This window comes from Manduca sexta, unplaced genomic scaffold, assembly GCF_014839805.1.
Source record: "Manduca sexta isolate Smith_Timp_Sample1 unplaced genomic scaffold, JHU_Msex_v1.0 HiC_scaffold_368, whole genome shotgun sequence".
Lineage (NCBI taxonomy): Eukaryota > Metazoa > Arthropoda > Insecta > Lepidoptera > Sphingidae > Manduca > Manduca sexta.
Genome location: NW_023594774.1, coordinates 1 through 17,328, shown reverse-complemented (window position 1 = coordinate 17,328; position 17,328 = coordinate 1). Strand labels below are relative to the sequence as shown.

At 32.1% G+C, this 17,328-nt stretch overlaps 3 protein-coding genes and 1 pseudogene across 3 annotated transcripts; 2 read left to right on the top strand and 2 right to left on the bottom strand.

Moving 5' to 3' along the window:
- Positions 1–1,418: 1,418 nt before the first annotated feature.
- On the top strand, positions 1,419–2,799 carry LOC119193158. The gene is made up of 5 exons (XM_037446808.1): positions 1,419–1,638; positions 1,785–1,976; positions 2,238–2,312; positions 2,561–2,681; positions 2,766–2,799. The coding sequence occupies exons 1-5, from the start codon at positions 1,419–1,421 to the stop codon at positions 2,797–2,799; spliced, it is 642 nt and encodes a 213-aa protein (XP_037302705.1).
- Positions 2,800–6,595: 3,796 nt separating this feature from the next.
- Positions 6,596–9,392, bottom strand: LOC119193160 (FGGY carbohydrate kinase domain-containing protein-like). The gene is given in 6 exon segments (XM_037446810.1): positions 6,596–7,041; positions 7,125–7,347; positions 7,532–7,894; positions 7,896–8,395; positions 8,621–8,823; positions 9,174–9,392. Coding segments are annotated over 6 exon segments (1,683 nt in total). The 5' UTR covers positions 9,211–9,392; the 3' UTR covers positions 6,596–6,684.
- A 551-nt stretch (positions 9,393–9,943) lies between these two features.
- LOC119193159 (ribonuclease P/MRP protein subunit POP5-like) lies at positions 9,944–10,760 on the top strand. Its single transcript, XM_037446809.1, has 2 exons — positions 9,944–10,226; positions 10,305–10,760. The coding sequence occupies exons 1-2, from the start codon at positions 10,207–10,209 to the stop codon at positions 10,753–10,755; spliced, it is 471 nt and encodes a 156-aa protein (XP_037302706.1). The 5' UTR covers positions 9,944–10,206; the 3' UTR covers positions 10,756–10,760.
- A 1,021-nt stretch (positions 10,761–11,781) lies between these two features.
- LOC119193161 lies at positions 11,782–13,342 on the bottom strand (annotated as a pseudogene).
- Between the last annotated feature and the right edge of the window lie 3,986 nt (positions 13,343–17,328).

Genomic DNA, 17,328 nt, shown 5'->3' with positions numbered 1-17,328 from the left:
ATTCATAGATTTCACACGTGCCTTTTTTGATTAGGTTACTAAGCATAGAATTGAAAGTCTATAATCTAGAGTATTCTCTTCAACGACTACCTGAGGTTGTTAATTTGAATTAAATATACATCACTTTTATGTAATGTTTTAAATCATAATATAAATTTTCTGTTACCGGTGTAGATCAAGTGGATACTTAACCATGAATATGTTTGACTTTGGGTACTTTTGTATGCCACAAACCTCACATTTTTATACACATTAATTCTTTTCCCCATTCTCGCACACAAAATCAATAAACTACACAAATGTAAACAGAATTAGAGTCAATATCTCGGAATAATAAGAATCACTATCTCGTAACACACACTACACAAATTCCTTCAAGAAGAAATATACACGAAACGGAAAAGCTGGCTCAACTCAACGTATTCGGCATAAAACATAACTTATTATTGAACATAATCGCAATAATACAATTTTATTGCAAATAAACTTCAACAATGACAAATCTACCGTCAATAATGGCGGCAAATTATCAACTATCATGGTAGCCAACATACTTTCAAAATTTATTGGATTATTATGTTGGTACAAGATGTTACGATGAGACATCCTTTTGTCAACCAAAACTAAACTCTATGTAACGGCATTAAGATATATAATCATTCATCATTACACAAAATGTTCTAAGTGTCCACCCCCTGGTGTTCATTTACCAAGTGTATTACTGCAAATAGGTGTTTCAAAGTGTTTATTCGGATTTAGCGTTATTCAGAACATTTTATTTATAAGAATGGCTTATGGCGATACCTCAAGGTCCATTTTCATACATTTTGTTTCGGCTTTAATCTGGGTAACTAAACAAGTATTGGCAAGTAAAGAATTTAAATTCACGTCTAGTTAGTGATTAGTTCTCGCAGTTGAATGGAAAATGTAAAAATAATTAATAATCATGGGTAGTTGTTCCTTTAAAATTTCGTGATATTAAATTTTAAAGGCCGAAATATCCATGATTATTAATTATTTTTACGTTTTTCTTCAACTGCGAGAACTAATCACTAACTAGACGTGAATTTAAATTCTTTACTTGCCAATACTTGTTTAGTTACCCAGATTAAAGCCGAAACAAAATGTATGAAAATGGACCTTGAGGTATCGCCTTATAGAAAATGTGTAATATGTGGTTTGAGATCGGAGCGTAAAGATGGCATAAAACGTTATTTTATAGCTAGATTTCCTCTAGATGAACGTCGGTAAGTTGGAATTTCTTTATTTAACAGATCTTTGTTTTGATTTTCATTCTTAATCTTAGTTATTTCTCTAATAAATTAGTTTTTGGAAGTTTTAAATCAGGGAAATAGTGTTGGGAAACAGAATATTTACATTGTCGATATTTTTACTTTCAGGTGTAAAGAATGGGTAAAATGGCAGGAAATGAGGATCTAGCTTATTTGCCCATTGAAAAACTTAATCAGTTAAAATTCGTTTGTGGAAAGCATTTTAAAAATAGCGATTTTAAGAAAAAAGGAACACAGCTGAAGAAAACGGCTGTACCATCAATAAGGCTTACTTCTAAGCCACTTCCAGACTCCATTCTGGCAGAATTTCCCTGTCACCTTTTCAAAGAACAAGTCTCACGAGAAGGTTAGCAATTTAATAATTAGAATGTCCTAATATTTTTTTATACTTTATTATATCCACTAGTTATATGATTTGAGTTAAGGTTGTGATGTAGTTCAATTGTTGGCAGATGAAAAATCTAACCCAATGCTTAAATTGACTCTTTGCAGATGAGCCATCAACTTCTTCTATTCCTCAACCTCACGTTCCACCCATTTTAGAACAACCGTTACATTCTTTTACTCAACACGAAGAAATTGCTACGATTGAAGAAGCCTATCATATTTTTAACGAAGATGATGTTCCGCCAGTGCAATACACCGTGAATATTACTACAAGTGAACAATGCACTATTAAGAAAGGTTTGTTATAACTTCAAATTTATGTTGTGCTTATTAATATTTTAAATATCTATTTTTATTGCCAGATTGGTAAGACTTTATTTACAAATACAATATTTTTTTAAATTATGTCTGTAAAGCAGATTATCTACTTTAATGAAAAGTAAGTGAAGGCTAGTACCAAAACTAGAGAAAACTTAAATATTTGTTATAATGACAATGTAATTACCCCATGACAACTCTTTTTTGATTATCTTATTTAATTTCTGATTATCATTTCAGATGTTCCATCAACATCTTCAATGGATTTTTTACCAATAAAATCAACAGAACTTACATTAGATGGCAGCAAAAAAGGTTAGTAAGCTAAATAATTTCTTTTTATTTTATGTATAATGTCGCCTTAAATTTAATTTAGATCCAGATTTTCATTAATGATCGGGTTTTTAGATTTTTTAATACAGTGCTTTATTGTTATCTTGTTTCATATATTGCTCGTAGACACTTGAACTTGCATTGTTCAGGACAAATGTCTGCCTCATCTTTCAATTTTCTCTAACTTTCAATGTTTCTGGTTTAACCAAATAAAAGCTTTTTTTTTGCAGCTGCGCAAATAAAGAGTAGGCGACCAGAGAAAATGTACGATCAAAATGTCTCTCCACGAAAAAAGAAACTAATGAAAAAGGTTGAACATTTAAAATCGAAAATGAGAATATTTAAAAAAAGGCAAAATTGTTCGATAATATTGAATCAAAATTTCTTATGACGATGATGTTTTCAGCAATTAGTAATCAATATCGTTCTGTTCAGGGCAAACGATGGTCTGAAGATGAAAAAGCTTTAGCCATAGCAATGTATAAAAAAATCACCGAAATTATATAGGTATTTAAGACATTTGTTACCCTTACCTAGTCCAAGGACTTTACAAAATGTTCTTAGTAAGATGTCAATACATCCTGGATTCAACAAAGTAGTTATTGATCATCTCAAAAGAAAGGCAAATGAATTATCGGGTAAAAATAAAACCTGCGTTATTTTATTCGATGAGATGTCTTTAAAAAAGAGGCTAATCTTTAATTCTGCTAATGATAAAGTCGAGGGCTATGAAGATTTAGGAGAACATGGTCGATCGGGAAATTTAGCTGATAAAGCTTTAGTTTTATTATTACAAGGTGTGCATAAAAATTTTAAGCAGCCGCTTGCACACTATTTTGTCAAAGGTACAATATCTTCAGAAAAATTAGTAGCCATTATTAAAAATGCAATAAAAATTGTTACCGAAATCGGGTTTAAAGTAATCGCGACTGTCTGTGATCAAGGCCCAACGAATGTTGGTGCTTTAAATTTGCTCAAAAAGTTATCTGGACAACCCGTTGATAGTAACTCTTACTTGGTGCATAATGAGAGAGTTTATATAATTTATGATGTACCTCATTTATTCAAATCGATCCGGAACAACTTTTTCGAAGGCGGTATTTTGGTTTTGATGGAATTAAAGCTAAGTGGTCACATTTAGTTGAAATTCAAGAAAAAATAGTAACACACTCCATTTCAAAAATTACACCGCTGCACGTAAATCCTAAGTTTCGCGCTAAAATGAAGGTAAAACTAGCCGCACAAATACTAAGTAATGATGTATCTGCTATTTTGAAATTATTTGCTGAAACATTTGATGTTAATGTAAAAGATGTTGATGGAACATTAAAACGTGAGTCAATTTTGCAAACCGCCAATGTCATTCAGCAGTTAGATAGATTATTTGATATAACTAACGGTCCAGCATCAAAAAGATGTGAAGAGAGGTATACGCGTAAATGTATCCAAAAACAGTATACATCATAAGTTATGGCTAGAGTTGAAAAAGAAAGTCAAATCCATGCACTTTTTAAAATCTGATAGTCGACTAAGATTAAGAAACGTCCGATGTGTAAATGGGTACTATACAACTATATGTTCTCTTCAAGATATTTGGAACTACGTACAATCAATTGGATTTAAATTCCTTAATTTGCGCCAACTCAATCAAGATTCTTTGGAGAATCTTTTCGGTTTAATTAGGCAACATTCTCCAACAAACCAAAATCCGACATGCCACCATTTTACCGCTGCACTCAAAACCACTATATTAACAAAACTTAGTACTCCTATAAGGGAGCTAATTGTGACCCTGATGATAACCAATTGATGTTAGATTTTCATGATTTGGTATTTAGTAAAAAATCAGAATCAGAAGATTTAATTGGTGTAGAGCACTCATATCACACAGTTGCTTATGATATAGACGATTATTTATGTGATAGCAACGATGCTATTTTACATTTACCAGATATTGAGACGGATGTAGAAAAGGATTTGTTTGAACGTTTCGACAAACAACCAGTTGTTTATGTTAGTGGTTATTTGGCCTCTGTACTGGTTAAAGGCACTAACTGTCGTAAATGTTGCGACAGTGTAAGGACGTTGAAGCCAGAAAAAGAGAAAATTTATAATTATATAGCCCTCAAAGAATGGTGGAAAGATAAGCTTTCCCTTACCTATCCAACTCTAAATCTCTGTAATACTGTAAACTCATGTGTATCTGTATTTGAGCGTGATGTGAAACACTGGTTATATATCAATGACATAGTTAAATATTGTTGTGTGACGATGCATAAAGAAATTAATTTAACATGGGTGTGTGACGAGCACAATGGCTTCTTCATAGACGCTTTATTGACCAAATTGTCCGTTTTACTTATAAGAAATGAATGTTATAAAATAAATATGGCTATTACCGAAGGGGAACAATCAAATGCAGATATAAATAAAATTGCTCAATTAACGAGTTCAGGTAAGTAATATAGTATTAGAATAATTGAAATGAAATGATTTATTTAAATCCGCAAAAATGTTATACATTATTAGATTCCGTCAATATCTTTCCACCATTCTTTGAGGGCTGTATAATTATAAATCTCTTTTTCTGGCTTCAACGTCCTTACACTGTCGCAACATTTACGACAGTTAGTGCCTTTAACCAGTACAGAGGCCAAATAACCACTAACATAAACAGCTGGTTGTTTGTCCAAACGTTCAAACAAATCCTTTTCTACATCCATCTATATATCTGGTAAATGTAAAATAGCATCGTTGCTATCACATAAATAATCGTCTATATCATAAGCAACTGTGTGATACGAGTGCTCTACACCAATTAAATCTTCTGATTCTGATTTTTTACTAAATACCAAATCATGAAAATCTAACATCGATTGGTTATCATCAGGGTCACAATTAGCTCCCCTTATAGGAGTACTAAGATTCGTTAATATAGTGGTTTTGAGTGCAGCGGCAAAATGGTGGCATGTCGGATTTTGGTTTGTTGGAGAATGTTGCCTAATTAAACCGAAAAGATTCTCCAAAGAATCTTGATTGAGTTGGCGCAAATTAAGGAATTTAAATCCAATTGATTGTACCTAGTTCCAAATATCTTGTAGAGAACATATAGTTGTATAGTACCTATTTACATAGCATTTTTCTTAATCTTAGTCGACTATCAGATTTTAAAAAGTGAATGGATTTGACTTTCTTTCTTAACTCTAGCCATAACTTATGATGTATACTGTATTTGGAAAGACTACATACAGTACATGAAAGAGAGGAGAAAAAAAAATACAATTGTTTTTTTTATTGTTAAGTTTGACTGAATAAATATGTTTATTTGTACTCACTTCTTTATTTTACCATAACCTAGATTAACCGTCTCGAATCCGTCAATGACAACAGTACTGTCATAGGCGGTTTCGCGACGACAATAAAATATATTTTGTTTTCATTCTGTTGGATATTCTGGATATGCAGATTATTATCGATTTCGATGTTCCTACTAACTGCACAACACTATTTCGTTTTTAATCTTATGTTGGTAGCACTTTATGATGCTCGTTATTGTCGTTACTTTGCCTATGCTAACTTAGCCCTGTTTAACGTTTCTTACATTTATTTTTATATATGGAGGTCCCGTCTCTTCTTACGTAGTATTTGTATTCTCTTTGGTCCATTGAAATAAATGCCTTGGGTTTTTATACCCGTCATTTAACAGTTGGATGTCATGTCACGAACAATCAACGGCGAACCATAGGCAATATTTATACTGCTGGCTGGCTTGAGTGGGAGTTGCGGCATTCAACCTCCGTGGCATGGCTTTAGCTTTGGCTGTGGCTGTGGCTGTGGCTTTGGCTTTGGCTTTGGCTTTGGCTTGGCTTAACACATGGCTGCATGGCTGGCTTGGCTTAACACATGGCTGCATGGCTGGCTTTGCTTAGCATGTGCTGCGTTGTAACATGATTTAAATATCGTATTGTGAAAATCGTTCTTTTTTTTATATAAAGGGGCAAACGAGCACAAAAATGAATGTGCCCAGTGCCAGTACGTATTATAACTTCACTATAGCGAAAATAGTGTTGCCATTTATGTAGCATTTCTGCTATATTAGTGATAACTTTTCCATATCCGATTTTTTTAACTATTCATTGCTAAACAATTACAATATGCATTTTTTTCAATAAGACGCTCATATTAGCACTAGGTATTAGTTCAATAAAGAGTGCTATTAGCGATTTACGACGGCTGGGGTATACGCAAAGCTTTATCAAACAGGATTTCATAATTATAAAAAAATATATTCAACTGAAATTATATTATGTAAAAAATAACAATAAACGTTTGTTCTAAAAGAGTTTAAAAAGCTTCAGTGCATCAGTGTCCTGTATTTCATTTGATCTTGGAACATTTTAAGAAACACCCTGTACTTTTTCTTATGAAATGATTTTGTATTTTCCATAGGATGTATGATATCAGCAATTCCACCCATGTTTACAATAGCATCATGTACAGTATTGAAATATTTGGATGCACAGGCTCCTAATATTGCTGAACCAACTAGAACTGAGTCCTTTTCACGTGGCATTAGAATTGGCAAGTGCACAACGTCAGCTTGGGTCTGCACAAAAAGTGGATCTTTTGATAATCCTCCACATATTAATAAAGTTTTGAATGGTTCATAGCCAGCCAAGAGAAGTGCATCAATTATATGTCTTGTGCCATACTGTAATAAAAAAAATTGTAACACTTATTTTCAAATAAGTTACCAACATACATAGGCTTTCTAAACAGATACTATGTATTTACCGATAAAGCCTGCAAAGTAGCTAGATAGAGCAATGCCAAGTTCTCAGCACTGTGGTCAATACACAATCCTGAAATCATGCCTCTCAGTGTGGGATCAGCCAATGGTGACCTGTTTCCATGGAAGTCTGGAAGCATATGTATATCCTTTGTTAAGAAATTGACATCAGACAATCCTTCTCTTTGAGCCATTGTTGTAAGCAGGTCCCTCAGATATAGTCTAACACTGAAAAAAAAATAAAGGATTTTTATTTTACTGCAAATTGAGAGTCACATTAGATAAGATTATATTGCTTTACGTGTCTATTACGCATCACAGACATTGAAATAAATTATGATGGCTGGCACTGATGATATTATACATCCCCAGCAGAGTCTAAAAATCAAAATGTTTTCATCATGAAACTTACTCTCCAGTAGATTTTATTTTTAAGAGTTCAATACCGGCTGGATGACTGGACACAATATGATCAAGCAACATCCCTGAGGCACTTTGTCCAGCTTCATTTAACCACATTCCTGGGACCATAGCACTGAAATACGGCCCCCACACTCCTTGTACCATAACAGGTTTCTTGTTTACAGCCATATGACATGTTGATGTACCACAAATCAGCCCTAAACGTGTTGACATCTCTTTGTCAATGCCTTCACCATGAGATCCAATCATTCCAAGACCTCCTGCATGAGCATCTATTATGGAAGCAGCAACCGGTGTGCCTGGTTGTAATCCAAGTACACTGGCAACATCAGGTAAAAGACCTCCACAGTACTCCAGGAGACAATACAGTGTTGCCAATTTTACTGAAATAGTTTTCAGCTAAATCTTCTAAACCTATTTCATTTAAAAATTCTAAATTCCAACCCTGTTTTCCATCAGTAGAACATTCATAATTCCATTTACAAACTAAGGAACACAATGATCTACTCATTGACCCTGTAGCTTTCCATGTCAGAAAATCAGGAAGATCATAGAAGTACCCAAATTCTGACCATTTATTTGGCAAATTTCTTTTGAGCCACAGGAGTTTGGGCATCTCCATTTCTAAGCTGACTTTGCCACCAACATATTTGAGTAGGTCATGATTTTTTTTGTTTATAATATTTGCCTCAGCCTCTGCTCTGTGGTCCATCCACATTATAATATTCTGTTCATTATTATCAGATTCACTGACCGCTGTAGGATTCCCGTTTTTATCTAAAGCCACTAAAGAGCATGTTGCATCAAAGCCAATGCCGCGAACACCACTGGAATCAACATTTGTAAGTACATCCTGGTGAAGTAGGGTATAATTAGACATCATGTATTTATTTTTCATAATGAACAATGCTATGACCTAAACCAATTCCTTTATGAAAACAGTTATTATAATTCAAGCTTTTAAATATGTTTTTTAAACATAAATACTGAGGATAGCTACTTTTACCACATATAAATAATTTGGCAGTGTGCACCTTGTAATTAAGTGTAAATTAAAATAATATAATAAATAATTTACCTTAATAACAGTCAAACAACAGGTCCAGATGTTGTTCGATGATTGTTCATAATAGTCAACTTTCGGTTTCCATGTTTTTATTTCCTGCACGGAGGTCCTAATTACATGACCTTTACGGTCCACAAGTGCTGCTCGGACACTTCCAGAGCCCACATCAACACCAACAAAATATACATCTCCATTCATTTTACAATATATTGCACCTGGAACATCAATTTACAGGTGATCGTCACATGATGTTTATTAGGGTTTAAAGATACTTATTAAATACACCAACTGTATTATAAAGTTTTGATCAACCTTTCTATGTATATGCAGGATAATGTTATGAAACTGGCTCAGTACTATAAGAATATAGATATGGTTTGTCTTATACAGTCAATAAAACACTTGTGTTTATCTGAGACAACCGAGATAAAATGACCTTGATGTAATTTAGCAAACAACAGCGCATTATAACATAGATACATCTTAGGCCTTAGCCAGTGTTCTGTGTTAGGTAAACGATAACCTTATTGGCATTGATACTTGATAGCGCTCGCGGCACTCGTACTTCGTAGTCGCAGCTCGCGAATCGCGAATTGCCGCATCCAGTCGCCTTCAGTTTATTTGTCTCTGCAATCGCCAATCGCGACTGTCATTTGTCAATTTTATGTATTACACTTAATCATTTTTGCAAGTATAAGTCTTAGTTCTAAATTCAAAAATTAAAACATTTCATTTTTTATAGTTGGTACATAAATAACTGTTAAAAGTATAAACTACCCAATGAAACTAATTTCAATAAACTGTAAAATGTCATCAGTTTTTAACAATTTGAATAAAAAATGTCGAAACAGCAATATAAACATATTTTTTTTGTTGAGTGGGAACAGATAAGCTTTTAGCTCCTAAAACTATTGCAACGATTTCGATGGATTATATTGATGTCTGACAGTTTTTGAATGGAATTTCTTGCAAATTAACGGATTGAAAAGTTATTGTTGGCAATAATGTGCTTTTGTCTAAAGAAAAAAGAAACCAATCATATCATATCAATCTCAGAACTTTCTATAGATATTATAATTATCTTTGCTCAGAACAATATATCAATAGGATGACCAATAGTATTGTTTGTTATTGTTTTGAGAATAGAATAATAGAATTACTTACTGTACGGATACCAATTATCAAAGCAATTTTCATATTACATACGTAAAACTAGGCAGTATGGTCGAACGACTATAGCCTGTTCTCTTTACAAAATAAAAAGCAATTTTCGAATTTCGTATTTATTATAATTACTTTAAGTTTATTGGTCTCTGATAATTACCTATTAGAAGTATTTGAGTATTGTACTTATTATAATTCTCTTTGATTGTACTGCTTCGAATAAAACGTTTCTCAATGAGATGTGTATTTAAGCCAATATTAGTGAAGTTCACGTAAACTATGAACAGCGAGAATATTTACGATTAACTGTTTAGTGCCACAATAATGTAAAATTGGATTGAATTGGGTCTAATAGAGATTTGAGTTTAATTTCTCATTAGTGTTTTTAACTTATAAAAATATAATATTCATACACAGCTTACCGCCTACAAACAATGGTTCGGTTTAAAAATAGGTGAGGTTATGTTTACTTGCACATTATAATATTTTTTATTCATAATAAAGTAATCTAACCCCATTTTGCATTTTTAAGGTACGTTACAGTTGAAATTTCGTCACCAGGTGTTGCCGATGACGTACCATTAAAATTGAAATCAAAAATGTTTTACGAGACAGTACTTAATAAAGTTCAACAGTTACATGGTGACTATGGAGTGGCTGCAATAAGAGCTGGATTGTTGACAAGATATTGCAATGAATATACCCGAATAGCCATATTACGAGTGAGACATGGACCGCATATGTTTGTAACTAGTACTTTACCATTCATCACAAAAATTGGCACTCTAGATGTGCGGCTGAACACTCTACATGTCAGTGCCACATTGAAACACAGTTTTAAATTTATTCAAGAGCATCAAAGGGCATATTTAGTCAACAAATGGTCTAAACTAAAGTCTGATGTGGAGAGGAAATATATGGAGCAGGTTGTGATGGATTTCACAGATGTAGATGTTGCAATAAATTTAGAAAAGTTCGCGTAATGTAATTTGTTTTTAATTAAATATAATATTTATTTCATATAGAAAAAGAACTATGTATAACATAATAAACTTCCTGTTGTGTTCGTGGCCACTCTATGGTCACTAAAAAGTAAATTGTATGATTGACATTTGTCATTGTAATAAAAGAATATTATATGAAAATGTACATATTATAATTTCATTTACAATTAATACATAATATTGCCACGAACACAACAGTTTCCTCCCCCTCAAATGAACATAGTTTTTTACTTATTCTTTAGAACGTAAGTCCAGGATCTGGTCCACGTGACGTTTGTGTACTTCGCCACTCTCTGTTCTGATTAAATAGTGTAGGTGACCTAGGACTTTCTCGATTCTGCCAAATTCCCACTTGTCACGGCCTGTGTAGTCCCTAAACTGCACCTTGCGTCCAATCTCGAATTTCCTGGTTACAATGGAATATAATATCCCATCCTCGTCGCCAATATTATGTATTAATTGTAAATGAAATTGAATTCTTTGCCAATATTATAATTTCATTTACAATTAATACATAATATTGGCGACGAGGATGGGATATTATATTCCGTTGTAACCAGGAAATTCGAGATTGGACAAGGTGTATTTAAAGGTGGCAAATCAAAATGGACTATTTATCAACGAAATTGTGATGGACTTAAGATTATGTTCTGAATAAGTAAACATGTTCATTTGAGGGGGAGGAAACAGGAAACCCTCAAATGAACATAGTTTTTTACTTATTCTTTAGAACGTAAGTCCAGGATCTGTCCACTCAAATTTGTGTACTCAGCCAATATGTTCTGATTAAATATGTATGACCTAGACTTTCTCAATTGCCAAATTATTACTTGTATATTATGTATAGTAATTTTTAATATATATAATTACTTATAAATATCACACATTACTTGTATTATGTTTCTTAAAATGCTTGCATAGAGCTACACATGCTGTACTTTGTGAACAGTTTGGTATCATTTTTCTTGTGTAAAATATAAGTGATCATATTTATTTAGTTCATTCTTAAGTAGCATCAATATTCTGAAAAAAATAAGCATAGCAAACTGAAGAGTCTGTTTGCAAACTCATGTTGAAATGTGATGCACCTGAAGTCTTCATGTTCAGTATAATTGATTTCACATGTAGTATTTTCACCTCCCAGCATAGTCTAATAGTATAATGGATACTATTTAATTTGCTCATCAAGTGGCTAATTTCATTATCCACCAGGTTTTATATTGGTGTCACTTTCATTTTTACTGAGTCAACAGCTTACAATGGATCTTTTCCCCATCTGAAAGTTTATACATCATACGAATACTCATTATTGGATAAGATTAACATGTTTATTGAAGCTTCTTATTGATGATTTCTATCATTTCATCAGATGATGATTTAAATCAGATCAACTGTGAATCTGAAACTGTAATAACTACACTCTCTCAAACCTATATCATCCACATTAGATGTTTTCCTCTATAATATATGGAAATAATTATAGGTCTCGTTTAATGATTTTTTGGATAGGTGAAATTTATTTGATTCATTATTAGACATACACCAATTTGTTATAGATTTTTAATCTGACATAAATCTATTTCAAATAAAATAAATTTTATTAGTCATCGTTTTCCAGTGTATTTGGCATAATTTGATTGATCAAATCAAATAGATCGTTGAAGTCGTCAACCCCATAATTTGTGTTATCTTGTTTTAATTTTATAGTATCATGATTTGGTTTTACCTTGGGAGATATCTTAAACTATTAACTATTTTTTTAGGCCGTTTAATTTGTCCAAAATGTTTACAATGTTTTCTACATTGTACATGATGCCCTCATCTGTTTTATTTTCTTGAGAAATATTAATTGTTATAAATTTTTAGACATGAGTTCCAAAAATATTATTTCACAAGTTGTATGTTCCATTACATTAATGTCGTAAGAAAGAAGTGATTTTTTTAATTTCTTAAGATTTGTAGAATCTATGTTTTCACAGGCATGATAAAGGATTTTCTTTACCGGATTAATGTACTTGCTGCCAAAAGGATCACTTGATAGGTAAAATACTCTCATAGTGGGTATATGGAAACCAAGGCTCTTTACAATGGAGTTCAATTGGCATATCATTAATGCTTCTAATAATTCATGTTGCCAGTTAGGGCGACTGCTGGCGTGGCAGTACCATTCTTGCAACAAATTAATATTTGTTTCAATGACGTCACTCATCACTCGTTGATATACTATCAATCTCTGCAGCGCTGTATCCGGCACGTCGTACAACAGGAACACTAAAGAAATCATATCGTAAGGATTATCTTGTAGTTGTGTTTCTATTTTTATAATAGAATTTAAATCTATGTTGCACGTATCACTGATAGCTTTCGAATTTGAGGAACTGCTAGCATCCAAATGCAACATTTTTAACACGCAATACACTTAATTCACAATTTAAATTAATAAAGTATTTAGATGAGTTATTACCATAAATGACTTGAGCCTTCTGCACGATATTAGACTTGCTATCAAGCTAGGCTTTGGGATTAGGGAATTTCCCTATATTAGTGTACGACCGTGTTGCCAGGTTGCTGAGATTATTCTTATTCTCAGTATAAGTAACATGGAAAAATCTTAGATTTTTAAAATTACACTTACTTTTTATTTCCGTCTCCAAACCACTGTTTTTGCTTACAATGATGGCAGTTGGTTCACGAATTAAAATCTGTATAAATACATGGATCTGTATCATGCGTTAAAAGGAATAAGTACCGCCTAAATCTGTATATCTGGTGGGAATTTCTATTTTGTTTTAATTTTAACACTATGGTTCGGGACTTCCTAATTTATACATAATGGACGGGCCATAATATGTGATACAATGGTTTACCTAGGATTCCAAGGCATGGCACAAATATTAAGGCATGTCAAGATTACCTTATTGAAACAAACCATGGCAAAATAGTTTTAAATTTGTGTAGGTATGTAATATGTAAGTATATGACGTAAAGCGGATTGTTCGTACAGAAAAATAGGTAAGTCCATAAATTCTCTGTACTATGTGACAAAATGAGTACAATGTCGTAATGGATTTTCCTTTTTTCTATTAGCTGTTGTAAAGCAATCCATTATAAAAACCATCGGCTATTAAACGTTATTAGTTTATTTCAATTATCATTTCAGTTCTATTTTTTTTTTACTATTTTTCAAACTATAAGTATCTAAATATATTTGGCCCTCAGGGCTTGCACTTTGATCAGGATTTTTTTGCAGGTTTAGCACAATAGTGTCGGCAACACTGCTAAAATGTCAACATTGCATATTCAGTTTCCATATATATTATAATTCTCTTTGATATTCAGTCTAGTTTATCCGGTCTCTGATATTCTTTTAAAAGTTTTCGTAACCTAACCTCAAAGTTTTTTTTTTCACTAATAAAAATAGAATGAATGGATAGAAGACGAATTACAAAGTTCTTCTAGTGATTCCTGGCACCGCTATAAGGTGTCAAGATTTAACATGCAGGTTTCGAGATATGAAATTTTAAAACTTTACAAGACCCTATTGAATTATTCCAAGTCTCTTAAATTGACAGACCCGGTTTACTTTAGAAGGAGAATATCTGCAGAGTTTAAAAACAACAAAACATTGACAAAAAGTGAAGATATTTATTTTGCATATCAGGTAAATATGTAGTGAAGTTTGTAGTATTTTAAAATCACTTGTCGCCTTGGGACAGTATATGATCTTATTATATAAACGTTGTTAAATAGAATTCTATTACCCCCAAAAGCGACAAAAATGTGAAGAAAACTTTGTGTTAATAATGTAAACAAAATATCTAACCACCTAACCTCCAATAGACATTGCATTTGTTGTAATTCTGTAACTTGTTTAAATTTAACAATTAAAGAGACTGATATTTTTACACTGGCTGCTAATATTCTGTATAGGTACTTACAGAAATGAGAGACCATTACCTATTTCTTAATAGGATGCTTGAATGAAAAAAGTATAATTGTTCTGTATAGTTTTTTAATATAAAAATATAACTTACCACAAACATAGAGTATTAACTCTGGCTAATCCACCATATAGAATGAAATAGATTTACTATGGCCAAACTTAGTATTAAAAATATTAGTAATCTTTATACTAATATATAAAGCTGAAGAAATTGTTTGTTTGTTTGAACACACTAATCTCAGGACTCTTTTTCACGAATAGGAAATGTAGCTTCCTTCTCTCTTCTCTTGAGTGCCATAGAGTACTTTCATTCTCAGAAAAATATTCATGTTGAAAATCTTGTACATGGAATCAGACGGCACAGGTGAAAGTTAATAATATCTCCAAACACTTGTATAGATTTCTTAATAACCTAAATTATTTGCTTAAATTTAAATAAACCACATCTAATTAATTCTCTTTTAAATTTCAGAAAGGTGAAGCATTACTCCAAAGAGGTTCTGTTGTTTAGAATGATCATAAATATAATATCTAGCTTCAAAACCTTCCGGCCACGAATTCTTGCAGCACTGAAACATACCATAGATTATTCTAAAGTGCCCATGATAAATGAATGTGATTTGTCAGAGCAGTTCATCAGAGGAAGTGGACCGGGAGGCTCAGCTGTAAACAAAAATTCCAACTGTGTAGTTCTTACACATATACCAACAGGTGATTTTTTTATAGCATAATATAGGCTAATGATTTTTTTGTGTTTGCGCAAATGTTAGGCATTGAAATAAAACATTTTTTTTGGATTTCATCACAGTTTTTATCGGAGTATCCCTATGAGCACAAAAGCTGTAAAGTGCAGTCTTCAAAATGGAAGTAAATTACAATATCAAAAAAACATGATAAAATCTGATAAATAGTTATATTTCAAATAATATATGCTTTAATTTTTTTATTATTGCAAGTTATTCATGGTTGTAAGTAAAAGCTTTATTATTATTATTCATCGGCTTGGTTAGTTACCAGTTAAGGTACTTAAAGTATAGTAAACAACAATAATTTTGAATTACCAAAAAATAATGCCTATAACACATAGTAAATACTATTAATTTGTATAAATTGATTAATGGATGCTACAAAACCAGAGTTATGTGACAATGTAACTTGACCATCAATTACCCTTTTTTGCAAATAATTTTGTGATATTCTATTTTTTTTCTGTGTTCAGTAATAGCAGCAGATAATACACATTCAGAGTGTATGCATAGCATAAATTTAAGAAATAGGGTGGGTATTGAAAAAGGAAGTGATTTACAAACATGGTTTTAGGAACACATTTTACTACACACTTTTTAGGAAGACACTTGTTTGTGGCTCTGCATATATTAATGTATTTATCTATAAACTGTGTTTTAAACGTAATGATGCAAAACAAAATTAATAATATTATAGTTTGTGGCTTTCCAGGCACAGTAATAAAATGTCACACAAGCAGATGTCAAGATGAGAACAGGAAGAAGGCTCGGGAGTTATTAATTTCAAAGTTAGATGAAATAATGAATGGCGAAGCAAGTGTTACGGCTCAGAAAAAACAAATTGAAGAGAAGAAATACAAAAGAGCGGAATACAAGAAGAAGAAAAGGGCTCAATTGAAGGAAGAATGGCGAAAACGGGAAGGACTAGTGTAGTATTATAGCATGTATATACTAAAACAAAGCATTTTGCAGCAATAGTATTGAAATAAAATTAGCATAAGGTTCAAAATGATTTATTTTGTTTTCATATGAAGTTTAATAATGTTAAAGGAAATCACTATCTTCAATTGTTGGTCAATGTCATTCAAAACTGCGACAAATAAGCACAAGTATGTAGATACCTATAAAAATTGGTACCACATTTAAAAGTCGAACATATATTAATCGAAATATTTTTTGTCTCTGAATGGATGTGGTTGCTGTTTAGGTATACGTGCATGTCTGTCTAAAATATAACAATACACAGATAAGCAAAAAAAATTAAGGTATTAAAAATTAGCAAATGACGAAGTCTACAACTTTTTATATTTATTTGTTATAATTTGTGCCATTTTAAATCAAATAAATCACAAAACATCGGTTTCCTGTGAAAACACATTTGAAACAATTAAAAAAGTTACAAGCTTTTAAATTTCGAACTGAGAGCCAGATGGCACGGCCTACGTGAAGTCCTATAGCCATCAATATATATTATGATTTATGGTACTATAACCTTGATACCTACGATGAACGATCTATGGAAACCTCAAAACAGTCAAGACAATATTCTCAAGACATGCTTTATGTAAACTTTTTTGCCCGTACAAGTATTTCTTTTAAGAATAGGGTAAGTAGGCATACATTTATTTAAAACATATTAATATTTTTAGTATACGAGTATATAAGTAACACGTAAGTAGAGCAAAACAGTTGTATATCATTTTAGTAAGATTCAATAACGTAATGGATCAACAAGATTTTTGGTACTTAATAAATACAAGATAACTTTCTTTTTATAGCTAAGATATATCTTTGAGGAGCAAGAGCTTGAAAAGAACAAAAACTTGTGGCAATTTGTCAGTATTTTTATGGTCTTTGATTATT